Source organism: Eretmochelys imbricata, chromosome 13, assembly GCF_965152235.1.
Source record: "Eretmochelys imbricata isolate rEreImb1 chromosome 13, rEreImb1.hap1, whole genome shotgun sequence".
NCBI lineage: Eukaryota > Metazoa > Chordata > Testudines > Cheloniidae > Eretmochelys > Eretmochelys imbricata.
The window spans coordinates 31,456,216-31,480,107 of NC_135584.1; the positions used below are offsets into that span (position 1 = coordinate 31,456,216).

The window sequence follows — 23,892 nt, forward strand, 5'->3', positions numbered from 1 at the left end:
GCGGGCGAGGGGCAGCGGGGCTGAGCGCGGGCCGCTGGGGCAGGAGGGGGCGGGCGAGGGGCAGCGGGGCTGAGCTCGGGCCGCTGGGGCAGGAGGGGGCGGGCGAGGGGCAGCGGGGCTGAGCTCGGGCCGCTGGGGCAGGAGGGGCGGGCGAGGGGCAGCGGGGCTGAGCTCGGGCCGCTGGGGCAGGAGGGGCGGGCGAGGGGCAGGCAGGGCAGGGCAGGGCAGTGCCATGTGTACTTTCCGGGAGGGGAGCAGGCGGCCCAACCTGCTGGGCGCGTCCCGGCGGTGAGTCAGCGAGGGACCGGGCCGGGACCGGCCGGGCGGAGCGCAGCGCAGGAGCGGGCCGGGACCGGGGCCGGGGCCGGCGGCAGCAGCATGGCGCTGAGTGTCAGTGTGAAGCGGGTCACGCAGCTGCCGGGGGCCGGGGAGCGGCAGGTGCAGCTCAGCTTCCGAGGTGCGGCGCGGGGCGCGGGGGTCGGGCGGACAAACCCCGCGAGGGGCGCAAGCGGAGCCGGTGTCGGGGGGCGTCTGGGTGCCGGGGCGCAGGGGGGTTGGTAGTCGGGGGGTGTCTGGGTGCTGGGACGCGGGGGGGGGTTGGTAGTCGGGGGGTGTCTGGGTGCTGGGACGCGGGGGGGGGTTGGTAGTCGGGGGGTGTCTGGGTGCTGGGGCGCAGGGGGGTTGGTAGTCGGGGGGTGTCTGGGTGCCGGGACGCGGGGGGGAGTTGGTAGTCGGGGGTGCTGGGACGCGGGGGGGGTCGGTAGTCGGGGGGCGTCTGGGTGCTGGGGCGCAGGGGGGTTGGTAGTCGGGGGGTGTCTGGGTGCCGGGACGCGGGGGGGAGTTGGTAGTCGGGGGTGCTGGGACGCGGGGGGGGGTTGGTAGTCGGGGGGCGTCTGGGTGCTGGGGCGCAGGGGGGTTGGTAGTCGGGGGGTGTCTGGGTGCCGGGGCGCAGGGGGGTTGGTAGTCGGGGGGTGTCTGGGTGCCGGGACGCGGGGGGGGGTTGGTAGTCGGGGGGTGTCTGGGTGCCGGGGCGCAGGGGGGTTGGTAGTCGGGGGGTGTCTGGGTGCCGGGGCGCAGGGGGGTTGGTAGTCGGGGGGTGTCTGGGTGCTGGGACGCGGGGGGGTTGGTAGTCGGGGGTTGTCTGGGTGCTGGGACGCGGGGGGGGGTTGGTAGTCGGGGGGTGTCTGGGTGCTGGGGCGCAGGGGGGTTGGTAGTCGGGGGGTGTCTGGGTGCCGGGGCGCAGGGGGGTTGGTAGTCGGGGGGTGTCTGGGTGCTGGGACGCGGGGGGGGGTTGGTAGTCGGGGGGTGTCTGGGTGCCGGGGCGCAGGGGGGTTGGTAGTCGGGGGGTGTCTGGGTGCCGGGACGCGGGGGGGAGTTGGTAGTCGGGGGTGCTGGGACGCGGGGGGGGGTTGGTAGTCGGGGGGCGTCTGGGTGCTGGGGCGCAGGGGGGTTGGTAGTCAGGGGGTGTCTGGGTGCTGGGGCGCAGGGGGGGTTGGTAGTTGGGGGGTGTCTGGGTGCTGGGGCGCAGGGGGGTTGGTAGTCGGGGGTGCTGGGACGCGGGGGGGGGTTGGTAGTCAGGGGGTTGGTAGTCGGGGGGCGTCTGGGTGCCGGGGCGCAAGGGGGGGTTGGTAGTCGGGGGGTGTCTGAGTGCCGGGGCGCAAGGGGGGGTTGATAGTCGGGGGGGAGACAAGATGCCAGGGCACGTGTTGGTAGCCAGTGGGGTGTCTGGGTGCCAGTGGAGAGGGGGTGGGTGGTGTGTGTGGGGGGTGGTAGATGTGGGTCTAGGTGCCGGTGTGCAGGTGGGGGGTTGGTAGCTGGGGGGTCTGAGTGCCGGTGGGGGCGGGTTGGTAGCCGGTTGGGTCTGGGTTCTGGGGCGCAGGGGAGGGTTGGTGGTCGGGGGGCTGGGTGCTAGAGCATGGGAGGGAGGGGGGTTGGTAGCTGGGGGGTCTGAGTGCCGGTGGTGGTGGTGGTGGGGGGGGTTGGTAGCCGGTTGGGTCTGGGTTCTGGGGCGCAGGGGAGGGTTGGTGGTCGGAGGGCTGGGTGCTAGAGCACGGGGGGGAGGGGGGTTGGTAGCTGGGGGGTCTGAGTGCCGGTGGTGGTGGTGGTGGGGGGGGTTGGTAGCCGGTTGGGTCTGGGTTCTGGGGCGCAGGGGAGGGTTGGTGGTCGGAGGGCTGGGTGCTAGAGCACGGGGGGGAGGGGGGTTGGTAGCTGGGGGGTCTGAGTGCCGGTGGTGGTGGGGGGGTTGGTAGCTGGTTGGGTCTGGGTTCTGGTGCACGGGGGTGGGGGTTGGGAGTCAGGGGGGGATCTGGGTGCGGGGGTCGGGGGTTGCCAGTGTGCAGGAGGGGATGTTAGTCCGTGGGGGGGAGGCCCCCGGGAGCCAGTGTGCTGTGGGGTTGGGAGGCAATGTGCAGAGGTCTATCATGGGGACAGGCCAGTTTCTATCTTCTGCCCCTGCCCAGGGTTCTGCGCTGCCTGGTTCCCCCCCTCCTCTCGTGGAGAAACCCTCCTGCTCCCAGGCTCTCCTCTAGCTCAGCTGCCCAGTCTCGTCTCCTCAGCGCTCTGGGTCTCAATCCCACCTGCCGCTGAGCGTCAGCAGCCTGGGGTTTGGTGAGGGGCCCTTTGCACCATGGCTAGGGCTCTGGGCAGGGATCTTGCTTCTTTTCTCTTCCGTGCCAGCACCTTGGACTCAGCATTGGTTTTGGTGCTGCTGGGCTTGGGGTGAGCGTATCTGCAGATTGTGCTGTTTTCTCCCAACTGGCTTTGGAGCTGTACAGTCCCCGGCAGTGGTTCAGCCGCAGAGGAGAGGAGCCAGCACCCCATCTCCTGCAACAGCCTGTATCCACTTCCCTGGCAGGGCATGTCCCTGACAGCAGCCTGTCTCCTTACGCCAGCAGGTCTCATCCCCTTACAGCCTTGCCTCCGCTCCCAGCCGGTCTCATCTCCCTGCCGCAGCCCCCTTTCCTTCCCCCTTCCAGCAGGCCATATCCCTCTGGGAAGGCCTGTGGCTTGGTCTGCCCTGTGCAGAGTTAGGTCGACATAAGGCTGCTTATGTCAGTGTCCACACCTCAATGCTGCCTCTGCCGACCTAAGACCCCCACTACACTGACCTATGGTGAGAGGCGCAGTACTTCGGTCGATGTGGTTAGGGCGACACAGTGTCTGTATAGACACTGCATTACTTACACTGGCTGTTGGCAGACAGCCCTGGGGTGGGCAGTGGGCTCCAGCTGTGAGCCACCTACAGGCTGGCAGCTGGAGCCGGAGCCCAGATGTGAAATAATAGCAGCTGTGAAACTGACAAAAATGTCAATTTCACGGCTGGTAGGCTCCCTGCTGTGAAATTGAGCCCATGGGGGCTCACAGCTCAGGGCTGGGGGACTGACAGCGGGGGGTGGGGGCGTGGGGAGGGCAGATGTGAGCCCTGTGCCTACAGCTGAGGCTGTCAGCCCCAGGGCTCCAGCTGTCAGTGCCCCACAATGCCCCACTTCAGTCGATGAAAGCTCCTGGTGAGGATGGGACAGAAGGAGTATAGCATGGACATGAAGTACCACTGTAATTACTGTGGTGGCTGTATACCGACTTAACTTATGTTGACTTAATTTTGTAGTGCAAACAAGTCCTATGCCCAGTGCTTAAATTCTCATAGAGTATTTCCTGGAGCCCTGGGGCTCAGGGCGTCTGGCCTACTGGGGGTGCTGGAGCTTGGGGCTTCTGCCCTGTGGATTTGCAAATATTTACTGGAGCTTTGCTCTGGACAGCTCCACGTGAATTGAAGCCCTGCCTGGGCCTCATGGCTTGTTCTCTGCAACCCGTCTTGTGCCGATCCCAGCATTTTCCCTCTCTCTCTGCGGCAGTTCTGTAGGCCTGGGCGCTGCAGTGTCTGAGCACAGTGGCTAGCCCTGCATTGCACAGCACCCCAGAGCCGTGGAAATCTTTTAATCATAATGGATGCCCTGTTGCACCATGGGAGCCAATGGATCCTGTGACTCATCTATGGGCTTTCCTGCACAGTAGCCCCATTGGGGAAGCTCACTTAATATGGGCTGTGGGGGGCCCAGGGACCAGGTGGGAGTGATCAGGATCAGCTTAGTGCTGAAGGGAGGAGATGGCAGGGAAACACCCCCAGTATCGAATCTGCCATGGTTCCCTCTGCTGGAAGATGGAGGAGGGGAGCTTCAGCTCCAGCAGGAGTCCCTGGGTCCCCACACACTAGCCAGTACCCACATGCTGCAGCCTGGGAAAGCTGAAATGAACATGAGACCCAGTCCTGAGATGTGCCGAGCCCTCCAGCACTGGGCCCTTAATGAATTAGGCATAGCTTTGGCATAGCTAAGTGTTCTGGCCTCCCAACTGGCAGATTTTGTATTTCCTGGCAGTTGGGGCCCAGAACCAGGAGGAGGAAACTCTGCATGTGACCATTGTCTTAACATTCTGCGTGTGTTGTTTCCCCAGGGTTTATTCAGAAGACGAAGAAGGTTCGCTGTGGCCAGGAAGCTGTCTTCGGAGAGGTAAGGTAATATGGGACAGCAAGTGTCTTCAGTGTGTGGGGCTAGGCTGAGCCATCTCTTCATATTCTTGGTGAAGCCCTGCCCAGGCTCGCCCTGCGGTGACCAGATGAGCTGGATCTATAAGGAGCCTGACTCAGTCCTGCTGTCCTGGGGCTCTGAAATGAAGCAAATGGCCGAGAAGGGTTCAGCTCCAGGCAGTCCTTAAGCCCCGCACTGCAACCTCAGGCCCGTGGAGTCCTGGAGCAGGGTGGAGATGGGGTTGCGGGGGTGGGAGGGTGTCAGTTATCATTCAATGGATTTTTGTAAAAGAAAATTACCAAACACAAAAGAATGTCATGGGCTTGGCAAGGAGGTGCAGCTCCTCAACCCCGGCAGCAATGTAGCTGCAGCTCTAGAACAATGGCGTTTCCAGAGGAAAGATCCCAAGTCATTTACAAGCTACAAATAGAGAAATAACCAGCCCTGCTAGCCCGGCTGCCATGTCCCCAGGCTGGGAGGCTCGCTCCCTGCTGCGGTGCAGATGCACCCCTAGAGACCAGTGCTACTTGCAAGCTGAAGCAAGGGGGACAGTGTCTCCCCTTGCTGTCTCATTGCAGTGCGCTGGGTTGAGGGAGCTGGGATTGTTTAGCCTGCAGAAGAGAAGAATGAGGGGGGATTTGATAGCTGCTTTCAACTACCTGAAAGGGGTTTCCAAAGAGGATGGCTCTAGACTGTTCTCAATGGTAGCAGATGACAGAACGAGGAGTAATGGTCTCAAGTTGCAGTGGGGGAGGTTTAGATTGGATATTAGGAAAAACTTTTTCACTAGGAGGGTGGTGAAACACTGGAATGCGTTGCCTAGGGAGGTGGTGGAATCTCCTTCCTTGGAAGTTTTTAAGGTCAGGCTTGACAAAGCCCTGGCTGGGATGATTTAACTGGGAATTGGTCCTGCTTCGAGCAGGGGGTTGGACTAGATGACCTTCAGGGGTCCCTTCCAACCCTGATATTCTATGATTCTATGATTCACTGGGCCATTGGAGGGGTGTGAAGGAACGCGTCCTTCCCCCTGCAGGTTCGCAGCACGGTCATTAACGCTGACATGGTGACTCTTGGAGGAAGGCGTGGAGGGAAGCACCCACTGACTTCGATAAGCGCAGGCTTTCTAGTATCCAAGGGCCAGATTTTCATAGGTAGTGAGGCCTTGTAGGTTCTGTCTACACTGCAGTAAGACAGCTGCAGCTGACCCTGTTGGCTGGCTTGGGCTCCTGGAGCTTGGGCTGCGGGGCTGGTTAATTGTGAGGGATGGCTGGGGGGAGGAGATGGGGAGCGAGGGGTGTCCGGTAGAGGGGAAGGGATGGGGAGCGAGGGGTGTCCGGCAGAGGGGAAGGGATGGGGAGTGAGGGAGGGGAAGGGATGGGGAGCGAAGGAGGGGAGGGGACGGGGAGCGAGGGGTGGCCGGGGGAGGGAATGGGGAGCGAGGGGTGGCCGAGAGGAGTTGTGGGGGGGCACGGGTAGGAGAGGCTCTCTCAGTCACACCACGGAAACGGCAGGTGCGGTCCATGGATGTTACAGGCTGCACAGCTGCCCGGCTCCTTAGGGTCAGGTTCTCCCTCTCTCGGGGGCTGTTTCACACCCACCTGCCCAGTCCCCGGAGAGCTGGGATCCCAGAGGCGGCTCTGGCCCTGCCTGCACAGTGCTCCAGCCCCTCCTCACCCAGGTCTCTGTGCTGTGAGGGGCGCCTGGAGGCGGGGCGCTGGCTCTGCCCACACTCCTCTAGGAGGGATGGGCCCAGCAAGTCTTTTCAGTCTGTGGCAGGAACAGCCTCGCTGAGTGCATGAGTTGGCCGGTTCGTGGTGAAAGCGACTCCCCATTGCCCTGGTTCTGCGGGAGGCTGAGGCTCCCAGGCGAGAGAACCCCGAATCTGGCTGTCAGGTGTGGGGAGCGGTGCAACGCAGCCTCCTTTCCGGGCTGAGGAGTCCAGCTGGCCCCAGAGCGTCAGAGCGTGGCGGGAAACCTGCTGCTTTGGAAGCTGCACGTTGCCCTGGGGGCCCACAGAGGGAAGCAGGGCGCACAGGGCAGCCGGCCCCTGGCTGGGGAACAGCCTGCCCTGCCCTCTCTCTGTGTGGGCTGCCCTCTCATGCCCAGCACAGTGCTCTGCGGTGGCACTTAGCGACCCCGGGGGGCTGGGCCATGTTCTCAGCACAGCTGGAGTCCCTTGGCAGGGCTTTCTGGCTGCTCCTGTTTGTACTTAACATTACTTCCCTCCCGCCTCTCCAGTGTTTGTTATCAAGAAACTGAAAATGCGGAAGGGAGTAATGCTAAATATAGACAGGAGCGGCCAGAAAGCCCTGCCCGGGGCTGAGTCCCAGAAGTGTCACTACTGGGACCTGGGGCAAGTTCAGGGTGAGGGTGGCTGACAAGGGGAGGTGGGGAAATGGGTGCACACCCTGTTTTATAGGGTGTAAAGGCGGGGTTTTCAGCCAGAGGGGGGATTCTGCTTGTTTTTACTTTGGGAATTCAGATCTCACCCCACTTTTCCCTGGTAGACTCCAGGGCTGACTGGAGAGCTGGGAGGCTTATGAAATCAGAGACCCTAGGTAAGCACAGCTAAGTGGTGGAGAGAGAGGGAGCTTTAGGCCTAATATTTGAAACACTTTGAACTGAATTTGTTTTTTTTATTGCCTGTTTAATTCAAGTGCCTGAATAAACAGTGTGAAGGAAAGCTCTGTTAAACACTCAGCACCCAGCCCCCTCCAATAAGGCTAAAGAAGTCCCAGTTCACTTCCCTGAGTCCTCCAACTAGATCTCCAGCAAAACCATGGGAACAGGAGACTTGAGACCTAAACAGGGAGAATGTCCCCTGCCCAGAATAGTCAGTCTCCCTCCTCTGTCCCCCCAGCCCATGCCTAGCGCTGCAGGGCCCTGGGGCAGTGCTGGGGGCCAGGTGCTCTGGCTCATCCTCCAGTTGGCTCACCTCTCCTTTTCTGCTCTTAGCTGCGGGATGGAGTTGGGCTTATTTTGCAATTTATATTTTAGCAATTTTATTTTGTAGCCCCGCAACCCCTCACTAGCTGTCTTTTGACAGGGCCTCACGCCCAGTGGAAGGGTGAGGAGGGGAAGGCAGTGGGTGTCCCAGCTCTCACTTGGAACACATGGGGTCTTCATGTCCTAGGGCTTGGCTAGAACTGGCAAAGAGCTCGAGTCCCTGGAGCACCTCAGGTGCCCACCACTGAAAGGCTCTACCCCAAAGAAGATTCTGGGGCCGTGAAGCCAATGGGGTGTATATTCTCACTCATCCAGGGGTTTATTACAGAATCTCTCACTAGAGTGGGAGCATTAGGAGGAAAATAACCCTAGGCCCTAGGAAATGGGGACAAATTGAGAATTAATGGTGATCCCCTGTGTCTGTGAGGTGCTGCAGAAGCTCTGAAAATTCACCGTATGTTTGTGTTTGTTTTTAGCTCTTTCGCTGGCCACATTATGGGAAGCTCATTATGGAAGAGATGCTGCTAGTTAAAGTTTACAACTGCAGTAAAGTTTTCAGTAACAGGTAGGTTCTTGTAAACTGGATGACCTGGGTAAATAGAGGCTGGTTCACCTGACATTAATCCCAGAAAAAATCACGCAAAACCTGATATGGGATGCAGTTGGGAAAGACTGAAAGGATCAGAACATAACGCCAGTGAGCGTGTGTATGTTTTAGGGAACATAGGTCTTGTCAAACAAACTTGATTTTTTTATGAGATTGCAGGTTTGGTTGAGAGAGGCACCCTGGTGATGTCATATACCTCGACTTCTGTAAGGTGCTGGGCTTAGCACCGCACAACGGTCTGATTAAAAACTTAACATGGTACAAAATCAATGTAGCACATATTGGATGGGTTGATAATTGGCTAACTGATAGATCTTAAAATGCAATTGTAAATAGGGAATCATCATCTAACGAAGGGGTTTCTAGAGGGGTCTTGTTCTTGGCCCAATGCTCTTGAATATCTTTATGATCAGGAAGAAAATATAAAATCATTGCTGGTAAAGTTGGCAGATGACACAGATACTGGCAGAGTGGTATGTAATGATTGAGGCAGATCAGTTATCTAGACTGATCTGGGTTGCTTGGTAACCCAAACAACATGCAGTTTATAATACAGCCAAATATAAGATCATACATCTAGGAGCAAAGAACATAGGTCATGCTTAGAGGATGTGGGACTATCTGGAAAGCAGTGATTCTGAAAAGGACTTAGGGATCACGGTGGATAATTAACAGAACATAAGTTCCCAGTGAGATGTTGTAACTAAAGAATATTGAGTAGGATTAGGGAGGTGGTAGTGACCTCTATATACAACATTTTTGGTGAGCCCATTACTGGATACTGCGCATAGTTCTGCTGTTCAAAAATAATGTTGACACATTGGAAAGGGCTCAGAAAAAAGCTACAAGAATAACCTGAGGCCTGGAAAATCTGCCTTACAGTGAGAGACTTAGGAAGTTCAATCTATTTAGAGAAGATTAAGAGATGGTGTGATCATGATCTCTAAGTACCTGCAAAGAGAGAGGATTTCTGATATCAGGGAGCTCTTTAATCTAGAAGAAAAAGGCATAACAAGATCCAGTGGCTGGAAGCTGAAGCTAGATAACTTCAGGCTAAAAATAAGGCACAAGAGTTCACCAGCAAGGGTAATTAGCCACTGGAACAGCTGACCAAGTACGTGATGGATTCTCTGTCACCTTCAGATTGGAGATTTTAAAAAAAATTCTGCTCTAGCTCAACCACAAGGCATTGGGCTGCTGCAGGAACCTCTGGGGGAAGTTCTCAGGCCTATGCTGTGCCGGAGGTCAGACTAGATCATGGCGGTCCCATCTGGCCTTAACAGCTACAGTTCCTGGTTTTGTAATGTTTGGTTCTGAGATAATCACAACATCCCTGTAATGTCTTTACCCTATCTCTTATTTCTTTCCCCTCCATCTGTTTGTGGGAAGATGTAACACACAGTGTCTTTGTTCTTTGTTCACATACATTAGTATAGGATATAAGAGTATCAAAAGTCAAACCCAAAATTCTATCTCAGGCCTATTTACTAACAGACCTCCAGGAAATACTCTGGTAATATTATAGATACAACCACGATGTGAGTTGTCAGGGTGGAGACTGTACGATGAGCTACCTCCTCAGCTCTGATAACTAGCTGAGACTGAAACCATAATGGAATGTTCCCCCTCTGACTGTTGTTTTGTTGTAGACTGCTTGGTACCTTAGTCATCAGCCTTCAGCACCTAGTGACATCTGGACGCCTGACCCTCAGAGAGGCCCTCGTTGACAAGAACCACAGCATCACTGGGGTAAGGCATGTGATTATCGTAGCATTGGTTAGATGTGAGAGAGCACCAGGACACCAGCAGGGTCCCAGGTGCACAGCCAGCAAATGTCTGACTTGTTAAAGTTTGTCCTGCTCTCCCGTGCTCTGATTTCCTCATATCAGAAAATATCCAGCAACTCTGTGTAACTTGGTTAAGGCCTCATCCTGTCAGAGATCAAGAACAGTTTAGACAAGACATTATTGGGAATGAGGTACTGAAAAGTCCTGCAGAATGCTGGGCTTGATATGGCCTCGTGGGGTCTTTTCCAAGCCTACTGACTAGGACATTTTTCTATGTGAATATGCACCAAATAACAGTTGTAATGAGACGTTGCTAGAGGCTACTCTGCTGTGCTGTCCTTTATGATCTGAACTGAGGTCATCCCAGGTGCTTCCTGTTGCTCTTGCTGACATGTGGCTTTTTTGTGGCTCATTAGTTTTCACATTGACAATCTATCATATTAGTTGATACTAAATAGGCCCGAGTGTGTATAAATCCTTGAATTTGCTTAAAGCTGAACCATAGCGCAGGGCTATGAAGTCTTACTAGGCAGCCTGGCCAAGCAGGTCAGAGGACTGGGATCTGAGTTAAGGACAGAGAGGCAGAGCTGCATGGAGATGGGGACGTCACTGTGAACCAAGGCCAGAGGCCAGCCCCTCAGCTGATGTAAATCAACACCAGTTTATGCCAGCTGAGGACTGGCTGTTTGCTTTTAAAAATAGAAACAGGTACAAAATTGTAATAGAAAATGATTTTGATTGAAAGAAGTAGAAACGTGGGAATTCTGTTCATTTTCATTCTGGGTCTCTCTGAGACAGATCGTGTGTCCTGGGAGCCAGGGGGCCTCAAAGGAACTAGATGGATGGTGAATTAGAAACACGAGCAATTACAAAGCAAACACAGAGAGGATTTATTAATGTGTCAGTTTCGAGCTGGAAGCTCTGCCAGGGGTGTGGCTCAGTGGTAGCAAAGGTATTCATTTGCGACTGGGAGGCTGGAATGTGGGCAGCCTAATCAGAGAAGTGGCTGGGGAGAAGCTGGGAGGTATCACAATGCGTTGGAGTGTGGGAGCAAATATAGAATGATGAGGCAGCAGCAGAGACAGACACTGAGAAGTTCTTTGAAGCAGATCTGCCTGCCAGATGTGTCGGCACATTGGGAACATCCCGAATGGTTCCCGGGGGACTAAGTAGCCTGCTAAGGCTGATGGGGATTGGCGTTGGCTTCTATGGCTCCAGGGTGGGCTGAGCCCCCAGCAAGCCTCAGGCTCAGGAGTGTGGCAATGGCCCCCACTGAGCCTCCATACTACATGGAAGCTCAGGTTCCCAGCAGCCCTTGGGCATCCTGGACTAAGCTCACCACAGTGGAAAACGATAACACAGTTAATAATTTTGCATTCATTAGCTATGTTTTGGGGTTGGCCCTGGATCTGAGGGAGGGGACCCAGAGATCTCTCTCCTTCTTCTGGCTTTTTTTGTTACAAATGGTCAAATAAAGAAGTTACACTGCTGGAACTGCATTTAACACAGGGTTTTTATGGAGCCATTATCCATGAACCGCTTGTCCAATTCACTTCTAGCTTAGCAGGGAGATTCTACCCCAGTCCCAGGGCTAATGTAACAATTTGGAGGCTGATGTGACTTTTTGGGTCAATTGTGGTTGCGGAGTAAAATAGCACTTAGATTGGAAACCTAATTGTGGAACACCAGTTGCCACTCCACAACTCGCAGTGCTGCAGAGGAGCAAGATCTCTCCCGCTGAAGTTACAGGCTACGCTTCCTTTGCCTGCAGTAGAACTTTATGTTAACCTCACGTGTCTGGAGATTAGCTCATTTAATTTTTCATTCGATCCTGACTGGCAGGTCCCCTCAGCCAGTGCTAAACAGTCACTCCAAACTTGGGAAAGGCCTACTGCATAAAGATGGGAAATCTCTTCTTGCGCTTGCTGTATAGCAACCTAGATTGTTATGACTCAGGGAAAAATACCTGCTGAGATGGTCTGTGAGATGATTCTGAACCCCGGGCAAGTGAACAGCTGTGGGAGTGAGATTTTCCTCAAAGCAGAACAGCCACAGCCTGATCACCTCTAGGCAGAGCGACCTGGAGTATGTTCCCCTTGTTTGTTCACATAGTACATTACAGTGGTATTGTCAGTGGATATGTGAACCACTGAGTCTCTGATATGGTCCTGAAAAGTATCGGGAAGTACCGGGAGTAGGAGCTGTGACTGCAGTGTTGCAACAAGAACCTCCTTCACTGCTCCCAAAGCCACTAGAGAGCAGACCTGCTTGAGGAGCAGTATCTTGTGAGAAGGGTCCCCAGAAGGACGGGGAGGGAGGGTGGGAGGAGGTGTGAAGAGGAACTGGATGGCAGATCCCAATCTGCTGGTGCTTAGGACCCAGCTCTTGGTGGTGATGGAGGCCCAAGCAATGTGAAAGCGGGCCAGCCTGTCCACTGAGGGGGGAAAGGAGGAAGAAGGAGCCAGGGCCAGATTAACCTTTTGTAGGCCCCAGCGCCTGGACCATGGCCCCGCCCCCTGCCTGCTCTGTCCTGAGGCCCTGCCCCTGCTTGGCCTCTTCCTCCTGAGGCCTCCCCGCTGCTTGCACGAGGGGAGGGGGCGGAGAGGAGCAAACGACGGGAAGGGCCTTGTCGGGAAGAGGCCGAGTCTCGTGGCCCGCAATCAGCTTACCCTGATGGGCTGCCCGCAGGCCAGAGGTTGCCCACCACCGCGGTACTGGGAAGAGCAATGACTGGAACAGTGCTCTGGACCAAGGAGTCAAAATGGACGCTTGGAGGGTGCCAAGGGAGTGTGTGTGAACTGTCTGAACCCTGAACCTGACTGCTTTCTCCTGTGGTCTCTATCCCTGTTTCTTGGATTGTCCTATTGCCTTGGATGAGGGAAAGACTGAGCAAACGTGCGCTGTGGATGATACTACTGTTGCTGTTGAATTCCACAGTAGCACCTCTGCGCCTCCAGCATGCACACCCCAGGACCAGAGGGTAGCCCTGGAGTCCCAGAAGGAGTGGAGCATCTCATCGGTCTTGTCCAAAAATAGCATTTGGCTATCGAAGGGCTAATCCTCGATGGCTTGCTGGACATCGGGGGCAATGCGCGAATTGTGTAGCCAGGAAGCTGCCCTCACAGTGGCCAAGGTGTCCACTGCAAGGACGTCTTAGCCACCAAGCAGCCCTCAGTGACAAATGCCTGAAGTTCCTCTTGGGAGGCCTTGGGCAGCTGGACTGCGAACTTTGACACAGCTGGGCAAGTGATGAAATAGTGCTGAGACAGCGAGACTTGCTGGTTAGCAATTCGCAACTGTAAGGAAGAGGAGGTGTAAATCTTCTGCCCAGGAGATCCAATTGTTTAAAGTCCCTGTCCTTAGAGGTGGACTTGACCCTGCCCTGCTGGGCTCTGTTATTCATTGCAGTTCTGACTAGGGAATTTGGGGCCAGATGGGAGTAAAACCCCTCAAATCCCTGTGTGGGAATTAAATAGTGCTTCTCCAGGTGGTATTGAAGTCGGTGCGCTCCAGAGGGCCTTAGCTGGTTCAAGGAGTGCATCACTGATAGGAAGGGTGACTCTCCCTGAGGCGGATGGTTGCAGGATAGCCACTCATTTCTGGTTGGTATCTTTCAAGAATTCTGCTTGGATTCCAAGGGAAGCAGCTACACTACACAAAAGATCTTGGTAGGCCTTAAAATTCTCCGGTGCCGAAGGGAAGGAAGAGCCAGAGAGTACAGCATTGTCTGGAGATGAAGACGAGACCTTTAAGTGGGCCAGAGCCGGATCCTGTTCCAGGGCTGATGGACCTGGACGGGACGACTCTGTTTTCAGAGTAGCAGCCGTGTTAGTCTGTATTTGCAAAAAGAAAAGGAGGACTTGTGGCACCTTAGAGACTAACCAATTTATTTGAGCATAAGCTTTCGTGAGCTACAGCTCACTTCATTGGATTCATAAAGTGGAAAATGCAGTGAGGATGTTTTATACACACAGACCATGAAAAAATGGGTGTTTATCACTTCAAAAGGTTTTCTCTCCCCCCACCCCACTCTCCTGCTGGTAATAGCTTATCTAAAGTGATCACTCTCCTTACAATGTGTATGATAATCAAGGTGGGCCATTTCCAGGGTTTAACAAGAACGTCTGAGGAACAGTGGGGGTGGGGGGGTAGGAAAAAACAAGGGGAAATAGGTTACCTTGCATAATGACTTAGCCACTCCCAGTCTCTATTCAAGCCTAAGTTAATTGTATCCAATTTGCAAATGAATTCCAATTCAGCAGTCTCTCTCTGGAGTCTGGTTTTGAAGTTTTTCTGTTGTAATATCACAACTTTCATGTCTGTAATCGTGTGACCAGAGAGACTGAAGTGTTCTCTGACTGGTTTATGAATGCTATAATTCTTGACATCTGATTTGTGTCCATTTATTCTTTTACGTAGAGACTGTCCAGTTTGACCAATGTACATGGCAGAGGGGCATTGCTTGCACATGATGATCACATTGGTAGATGTGCAGGTGAACGAGCCTCTGATAGTGTGGCTGATGTTATTAGGCCCTGTGATGGTGTCCCCTGAATAGATATGTGGGCACAGTTGGCAACGGGCTTTGTTGCAAGGATAGGTTCCTGGGTTAGTGGTTCTGTTGTGTGGTATGTGGTTGTTGGTGAGTATTTGCTTCAGGTTGGGGGGCTGTCTGTAGGCAAGGACTGGCCTGTCTCCCAAGATCTGTGAGAGTGATGGGTCATCCTTCAGGATAGGTTGTAGATCCTTGATGTTGCGTTGGCGAGGTTTTAGTTGGGGGCTGAAGGTGACGGCTAGTGGCATTCTGTTATTTTCTTTGTTGGGCCTGTCCTTTAGTAGGTGACTTCTCGGTACTCTTCTGGCTCTGTCAATCTGTTTCTTCACTTCAGCAGGTGGGTATTGTAGTTGTAAGAACGCTTGCTAGAGATCTTGTAGGTGTTTGTCTCTGTCTGAGGGGTTGGAGCAAATGCAGTTGTATCGTAGAGCTTGGCTGTAGACAATGGACCGTGTGGTGTGGTTTGGGTGAAAGCTGGAGGCATGTAGGTAGGAATAGCGATCAGTAGGTTTCCTGTATAGGGTGGCGTTTATGTGACCATTGCTTATTAGCACTGTAGTGTCCAGGAAGTGGATCTCTTGTGTGGACTGGTCCAGGCTGAGGTTGATGGTGGGATGGAAATTGTTGAAATCATGGTGGAATTCCTCAAGGGCTTCTTTTCCATGGGTCCAGATGATGAAGATGTCATCAATATTGCGCAAGTAGAGTAGGGGCATTAGGGGATGAGAGCTGAGGAAGCGTTGTTCTAAGTCAGCCATAAAAATGTTGGCATACTGTGGGGCCATGCGGGTACCCATAACAGTGCCGCTGATTTGAAGGTATACATTGTCCCCAAATGTGAAATAGTTATGGGTGAGGACAAAGTCACAAAGTTCAGCCACCGGGTTTGCCGTGACATTATCGAGGATAGTGTTCCTGATGGCTTGTAGTCCATCTTTGTGTGGAATGTTGGTGTAGAGGGCTTCTGCATCCATAGTGGCCAGGATGGTATTTTCAGGAAGATCACCGATGGATTGTAGTTTCCTTAGGAAGTCAGTGGTGTCTCGAAGATAGCTGGGAGTGCTGGTAGCATAGGGCCTGACGACTCTGAAGGCTCTGCAGGGAGGAGGACTGCTGGTGCCAGGCCTGCAGGACTGAGGAGCATCCCAGGGAATCCATGGAGGCCACTGACATGGATAAGGCATTGGTGGCCAGTAGGTGCTAGGTCAGTGGCCTCCATCTTGACCACAAGACATGTGCCAATTCTAATACCTGTAACGGGCTGTCAACGGCCCCTGATGCTGGTCATGTGATGGAGAGCAGGAGGATGATGATCCCGACTCAGACGCAGAGCAGTCTTGGGATCCGAGAGATAAGGGCGGAGCGAGACCACAGGGAGTGAGTCACCGGTCCGACTCCTCCATTGCCAGAAGGAGGCAGGAAGGGGCATTGCTGATGGAAGCAGTACCACTGGTACTGAGTATGCTGATGCTGGAAGCAGTGTCGGTGCCGAAGTGAGTAGCAGTACCGGACTGCCTGACTGTACCGATGCTGAGGCCAGTGAAAGTCGCCACGGAAGCCTTTGCAGTGTCACCGGTTCCCGGTACCGAGGTCCCCCATACTGATCCCGGTACCGGCCCTGCCTCCACAGCCTGTGAAAGGGGAAGATTGGGGTGTGGTGCCAACAGACGCAAGGGCTCAGGAGCTCAGTCAGTCGATGGGGCTATAGATCAGTGATTCTCAACCAGGGGTATGCGTGCCTCTGGGGTACACAGACGTCTTCCAGGGGATACATCAACTCATCTAGATATTTTCTTATTTTTACAATAAGCTACATAAAAAGCACTAGTAAAGTCAGTATAAACTAAGATTTCATACAGACGAAATAAGAAAGTAAGCAATTTTTCAGTGATAGAGTGCTGTGACACTTCTGTATTTCTATGTCTGATTTTGTAAGCAAGTAATTTTTAAGTGAGGTGAAACCTGGGGTAAGCAAGATAAATCAGACTCCTGAAAGGGGTACAGTAGTCTGGAAAGGTTGAGAGCCATTGCTGTAGATGATGCAGCCCTGGCAAAGTCCTGGACCAAAGGAGAGGTCAGGACTGAAAGGCAGGGGTGGTCTGTAGCTGCCTGATATGCTGCTGATGTGGAAACGGTACTGGCATCTCCCTCACTGGTACCGATCTCAATGGACACCCAGAGGCTGGAACCGGAGTCATGGTACAGAGTTTCTAACCTCCCTACTTGGTACCAGGGAAGGGTTAGAGGCTCCTGTGCCAATCTGTGTGGACTCCATGTTGGTCCACGCTTTTCCTGGGGGAGGTGGAAGAGTCACCCTGAGATCTGGAGTGGTCTAGATTGGTCTTGCGTGACCTTTTCCTCAGCGCTGTCAGTGGGGAATGGGTCCTCCATTTCTTGGAGAGGTGCCTGCTCTGGAATATGAAGTGTCAGAGTTCTCAGAACCTGAGGGGAATCTCTGACCTAATAGGGCCTTGGTGCCAAAGCAGGCTGCGTGTCCATTCGAGGAGAGTTTGAGAGCATGGTGTGCTGGGATGTTTTTGTCCGTCTTGGTGACCTGGCCAAAGAGCATACAAAACCGCTTTTGAATGTAGTGAGAGATTTGAGGAGGGCCAGAGCTCTGCAAGATTATGGCATTTCATACAAAGTCAAACCACTTTATGCTCAGGATTTGGTGAGGATGACACATATGGAATGTATCAAGCCGCTCTAAGTCTGCTTCTAGGAGGGTTCAGGTTTCTGACCCATATAGCAGTACAGGCAGGACCCAGCTTTGATAGATCCTGAACTGTCTCTCCATGCAGAAACGTTTTTTGCATCCACAGGTGAGACATGGACTTCATGCAGGAGCGGTAAGACCTATTTGTTGGAGGATGTCCAGTTTGCTGTGAACACTTTAATTCTGTTTGCAGCCTATGTAGGCGAACTTGTCAATACTCTCCACAGTGCATGACAGCATCGTCGGCATAGTCTTAGCTGGTGAACGTTTCTTGACCAGCCTTGATTCTGACATGTGGAGCGGCATGTCCTAATATCCAGTTGATAGCTTGACCTAATGGTGCCAGGGCAACAATACATGCCTGTCACATGTGAGGTTGTGTTGAGGGCAGTGAACCAATGCGCACAATTGCAATGGGACTGGTGTGAAAATTGCGTGCCAGATTTAGCAGAACATCTGGGATGCCAACTCTTTTTAGTGCAAGCCAAAGCTCTCACCTGTCGACCAAATCAAAAGCAGGCTTGATTTGATGTCGATATATGGCACATGGAGTGGGCAGTTAAATGCTTGGTGCAGTCAGAAGCTGGAAGCTAAGAACAGCATCCATTATCAACTGCCCAGCAGTGAAACTTGATTGTTGTGGATGACAATGTCTGTCAAGGAGTGGCTGCATCCTACCAAGCAGGACGTGAGTGAAGACCCTTACGGCGACTGTAGCAATGAGATTGGCCGGTAGTTGCCACATTTGGTGTAAGATCCTGTACCCTTGTACAGGGATGCTATGATGCCGTCTTTCCATTTTGCTGGCACTTGGCCTGATTCCCGCACTTTTAAGAACAGTTGATGCAGGCCAATGCTCACTGTTTCTGAGGCATTTTTGAGCAGCTCAGGTGGAATACTATCAGGTCCAGCAGCATGTCGATTCCATAACTGTTGGATGGCCTTTTGTACTTCCTCGAGCGATGGAGGATCAGTATTCATCCCTGGGTGTGCTGCTGTATGGTTAGCCAGGTCATATCGCTCTGGATAGTTGTTGGCAGGTGTGTGCTTTCATCATGTGTTTTCCATCTGTCCAGGTCCTCGTTGGATAATGAGTAGGGAGAGCTGTCTGGTTTTGTGATGAGGATGTTAGAAGATGTTTATGGCTGCCAGCCAGGTGCGCGATAGCTTTGTAGGCAGGACAGGTTGTTATACTTCAGGCTGTCCTCTGCTTTGTCGGCCAGGGAATTGATACAGATCTCACAGTCATGTTGTGTTAAGGCCTGGAAAATGCCTTTCAACTGTTTAGGTTTACAGACAGCTCCCTGCTTGTGTACTGCCTTTTTCGCTCATCTATCAAAGTCCTCTTCAGAAAGCCAAGGTGTCTTGTGTGACTTTCTGAAGCCGATTGTTCCAGAAGCAGCCTGTGATATAGTGTTACGTATACCACTCAATGTGGTCTGATTGGTCATGTGCTCTTTAACAGCTGGTGTGTATTTCACAGCTTTAACAGGATCCTTGGCGAGACACTGGACATTGCTAGTTTGCAAGGGTTTCACATCCCAGAAACTCTCCACCTTTCTCCCTGGTGTCAGGCATGGGTGTCAGGCAGTCAGGCCTGATGGTTGGAGCAGAGGTTGAAGCTGGGTGGTTAGAGTCCATGGACAAGCCAAATCAGTACCATAGCTGGAGTCCAGATGCAGGCCAAGGTCAGAGCCGGGGGTCAGGAGGTGGATGCAGGGTGGAGCAGGTCAGTAATAGGGCTGGAGCAAGGTCAGGGTAGGACATGGGCAAGGCTGGAACAGGGATCGGGCCAGGAACAGGAACCGGATCTGGAGCAGGCTGGGAGTCTAGAGAGTCTGCTTCACAGTGAGGCCACAGGAGGGTTCCTGGCTGGGTAGTGCTGTTGCATGGACTAACTTGCAGCTCTGGCATTGGGGAAATATCTGAGTCTGGGGGTCAGCTGACCCAGGCTCTGCTCAGGCATAGGCTGCTGCCGCATGCCTGAGGGCTGAGTCACTTGCAGGCTCTGTTGGATGGGAGGTCAGTGCAGCTGAGAGAGCAGCCCTGCTATGGCTGGAGGTTTGCCTCACACCAGGCTTCTGCAGCCACGTACCCTGCACTTCCAAGAGATGCCTGTCAGCTTGGTATCCAAACGCTGAAATTCCCACCCTGGGCTATGCCTCTCCGTATGGACACTGATGGTCTGCCTGGCCTTGTGTCTCCCTCCAGCAACCAGGATCTCTGTTTCTGACCAGAGGTTCTCATGAACATCATGTTAATTTGGGGTCAGGCTGCTTATCCCAAGGGACTGTGGAGAAAGCCATTCCTATCCCAGTGTGGCATTCCCAGCTCCTGTCCCACTGCCTCTGAAGCTTTAGGCCAAGACAGCTTTTTTCTGGTTCTCCTCCTCTTTGTTATTATCTTTCTCTCCTCCTACATGCAAGGCTAGTCCCAAAGCAAAGCACACCAAACCCCTGAAGAAAAACACTCTCACCCTTCTGACGAGGAGGAAATTGTGACAGATTGGATCACAGAAACCCCCTTTGGGACAGCCACCTGATGGTCTGAGACTTAACCTCTGAGCCTGTTTCCCCTGCCAGCTTGGGACTTCAGTGCCCTGCCTGGTTGTGCCAGAAATGCTAGCCTGCTACAAACCCGGACCCAGGTCTGAATCACATCCCCCAAAAACTGCAGGCTTAACTGAAAACAGCCTAAGCAGTGCTCCTGTCTCCAGCACCCAGATGCCCAGTTCCCAATGGGGTCCAAACCCCACATAAATCCGTTTTACCCTGTATAAAGCTTATACAGGGTAAACTCATAAATTGTTCACCCTCTATAACACTGATAGAGAGAGATACACAGCTGTTTGCCCCCCCCAGGTATTAATACATACTCTGGGTTAATTAATAAAATCACTTTTTACTTATTAAATACAAAAAGTAGGATTTAAGCGGTTCCAAGTAACAACAGACAGAACAAAGTGAATTACCAAGAAAAATAAAATAAAACACGCAAGTCTAAGCCTAATACAGTAAGAAAACTGAATACAGATAAAAATCTCACCCTCAGAGATATTTCAGTAAGCTTCTTTCACAGACTGGACACCTTCCTAGTCTGGGCACAATCCTTTCCCCTGAAACAGTCCTCTTTCCAGCTCAGGTGGTAGCTAGGGGATTTCTCATGACTGCAGTCTCTTTTGTTCTGTTCCACTCATTATACATCTTTTGCATAAGGCGGGAATCCTTTGTCCCTCTCTGGGTTCCCACCCCTCCTTCTAAATGGAAAAGCACCAGGTTAAAGATGGATTCCAGTTCAGGTGACATGGTCACATGTCACTGTAAGACTTCATTACCCACTTGCCAGCACACAGGTATACAGGAAGACTTACAAGTAAACACAGCCATCTACAGTCAACTGTCAATATGCAGTGATATCACTTGCTTCCTGTTCTGAAGTCTTATATTGCAACCATATGGGCTAGAACAGTGGTTCTCAACCTGTTTACCATCGTGGGCCACATAGGCAGCTCTCTGTTATGTGGGCTGCATCCACACAATATATATACTATCTGTACGGCCCTGAGCATGTCACATCAGCTGTGTGCTGATCGGGCCACAAGTGGCTGCAGGTTGAGAACCACTCGGCTAAAGTCTTCCTTTTTTGAAGGAAAGCTGAAATTCTGCAGTCTAAGGTGGTAGGATCCTGAAAAAAGTAGTGGCTTGCAACACCTGCACCTGCAGAAAACCAATAGGTCAGACGGGGCCTTCTCCTGGTTTCCAGCCGCTGAATGATTGAAGATATTTCCTGTGTGCTCCTCTGCTAGGTGTGGAGGTAGGGGTGAAAGTAATATAAACTTCTTTCTGGTAAGGGGGCCCAGCTCCGGGCCCCAGAAGGGGCGTGGCCTTAGGCGGAAGGGGCGGGGCCTCAGGCGGAAGGGGCGGGGCTGGGGTCAGCCTCCCCCAGCCAGCCCATCCTAGCTGCCTGACTCCAGCCTGGCACTTTTAAATCGCCGGCCCCGGGGAAACTGCCCCTTTTGCCCTGCCCCTGTCGGTGGACCGGGGACGGGGGGTGCAGGGCTGCCGATGGGGACGGGGAAGGGGCAGCAACAGCCGTGTTTTAACATCCGCTGTGTACGAGCCAGTACCGGCTTCTTACCAGTACACCGTACTGGCCCACTTTCACCCCTGTGTGGAGGTGCACATGGTTCTCACAGAAACGTCCCAGAGGGGAGGATCTATTAATGGGGATTCTCTATATTCTGCTAAGGAGGAGAGGCTGGAAGATGATCAAGTACAAGTAGGAACTGGCGAGAAACTGTCAAATGCAAAAAAGTTGCATTCAGTGACATCACATAATGGCAGACAGCTAACAAGTGACAAATGTTCTAAGTGCTTATATAGAAATGCTAGATGTCTAAATACTAAGATGGGTGAAATTGAGTGCCTGGTATTAAATGAGGATATTGATATAATAGGCATCACAGAACCTTGGTGGAATGATGGAAATCAATGGGACACACTAATACTAGGGTACAAAATATACAGGAATGACCGAGGAGGTTGTGCTGGTGGGGGAGTGGCACTATATGTGAAAGAAAGAGTAGAGTCAAATGTAGTAGAAATATTAAATGAATCAAACTATGCCACAGAATCTCTATGGATAGTAATTCCATGCTTGAATAAAAAGAATATAGCATTAGGAATATACTGCCGGCCACCTGACCAGGATGCTGATGAAGACTGAAATGCTCCAGGAGATTTAGAGAGGTTATAAAATTTAGAAGACTCAATAATAAGGATACGATTTAATCATGAAGGTCACGGAAGTCACGGATTCTGCAGCGGCAGGGCTGGAGCAGCGGCCCCCGGGCTGAAGCAGCTGCCAGAGGTCGGCCCTCGGCAGCGCTTTGACTGTTAGTCTCTCCCTTGCCCCTCCCCCAAGTATTTTTATTAAAAGTCAGGACAGGTCACAGGCTTCTGTGAATTTTTTTTTATTGCCCATGACCTGTCTGTGACTTTTACTAAAAATACCTGACAGAATCTTAACCTTACTCAATAATACTGGTTTCAGAGTGTCAGCCGTGTCAGTCTGTATCAGCAAAAACAACGAGGAGTCCTTGTGGCACCTTAGAGACTAACCAATTTATTTGGGCATAAGCTTTTGTGAGCTATAATCAGAAGTGAAAGTAAGCCGGTACACCCCGGTACAGCGCACCGGCAAGAGCTGGTGCGCCCTACCGGGGTGGATCGGCTTCCCCAGGCGCACTTTAAAGGGCCTGCGGCTCCCAGCTGCGGCTGGAGCCCCCGGCCCTTTAAATTGCTGCCAGAGCCCCGCTGCCGGAGCCCTGAAGTAGCAGCACGCGGGGCTGGGGCAGCAATTTAAAGGGCCTGGGGTGGTAGCGATGGCTGAGCCCTGGGCCCTTTAAATCGTCCCCAGAGCCCCTCCACCGCTTCCCAGGGCTCCAGCAGGCTCCGGGGACGATTTAAAGGGCCCAGGGTGGTAGTGGTGGCCAGAGCCCCGTCCCCGGAGCCCTGCTGCTGGAGCCCTGGGGAAGAATTACAAAGGGAGCTCACAAAACTGGGCAACAAAATGGCAAATGAAATTCAACGTTGATAAATGCAAAGTAGTGGACATTGGAAAACATAATCCCAGCTATATATACACAATGATGGGGTCTCAATTAGCTGTTATCACTCAAGAAAGAGATCTTGGAGACATTGTGGATAGTTCTCTGAAAACATCCACTTAAAGTGCAGCAGCTGGTCAGAAAAGCAAACAGAATGTTTGGAACTGTTCGGAAAGGGATAGATAATAAGACAGAAAATATCACAAGGCCACTATATAAATACATGGTACGCCCAGATCTTGAATACTGCCTGCAGTTCTGGTTGCCCCACCTCAAAAAAGAAACGTTACAATTTGAAAAAAAAAAAGCAGTGAGAGGGAACAAAAATGATTAGGGGTATGGAACAGTGTCCGTATGAGGAGAGCGTAATAAGACTGAGAGTTTTCAGCTTGGAAAAGAGACGATTAGGGGATATGATGGAGGTCTATAAAATCATGACTGGTGTGGAGAAAGTAAATAAGGAAATGTTATTTACTCCTTTACATAACACAAGACCCAAAGGTCACCCAATGACATTAACAGGCAGTAGGTTTAAAACAAACGAAAGGAAGTATTTCTTCACACAACACACAGTCAACCTGTGGAACTCTTTGTCAGAGGATGTTGTGAAGGCCAAGACTATAACAGGGTTCAAAAAAGAACTAGACAAGTTCCTGGAGGGAAGAAAGAGATTTGATGTCTATTATAACAAGAAGTTAAAGTATTTTTTTACATGGTTTAAGCAAGATGTGATTTTTTTTGTGGTAAAAATTATGTCTGAATTCGGTTTATATATATATTAATTATTAATTCAGGGGGTCTCTACAGTTTTCTTTCTGAGGCCCCCCCATCATACTATAAAAACTCCATGGCCCAGCCATGCCACAGCAACTGGTTTTCTGCTTGTAAAAGCCAGGGCCGGAGTTAGGGGGTAGCAAACAGGGCAACTGCCTGGGGCCTCGTGCCACAGGAGCCCCCGTGAAGCCACATTGCTCAGGCTTCGACTTCAGCCCTGCATGGCAAGGTTAAGGCCTGGGCTTCAGCCCCATGCAGCGGGACTTCGGCTTTCCGCCGAGGGCCCCAGTGAATCTAATGCTGGCCCTACTTGGCGGACCCCCTGAAACCTGCTCACAGCCCCCGCGGGCTCCGGACCCCTGGCTGAGAGCTT

The 23,892-nt window shown here is 52.7% G+C and overlaps 1 protein-coding gene across 1 annotated transcript in view; it reads left to right on the forward strand.

The window, feature by feature from the left end:
- Window positions 1–378: 378 nt before the first annotated feature.
- LOC144273498 (fer-1-like protein 4) overlaps window positions 379–23,892 on the forward strand; it is a 103,816-nt gene continuing 80,302 nt past the window's right edge. Inside the window, exons 1-4 of the mRNA XM_077832115.1 lie at window positions 379–457; window positions 4,453–4,508; window positions 7,949–8,037; window positions 9,729–9,828. Of these exons, the coding sequence (XP_077688241.1) occupies window positions 379–457; window positions 4,453–4,508; window positions 7,949–8,037; window positions 9,729–9,828 (324 nt within the window). The remainder of the gene's footprint in view (window positions 458–4,452; window positions 4,509–7,948; window positions 8,038–9,728; window positions 9,829–23,892) is intronic.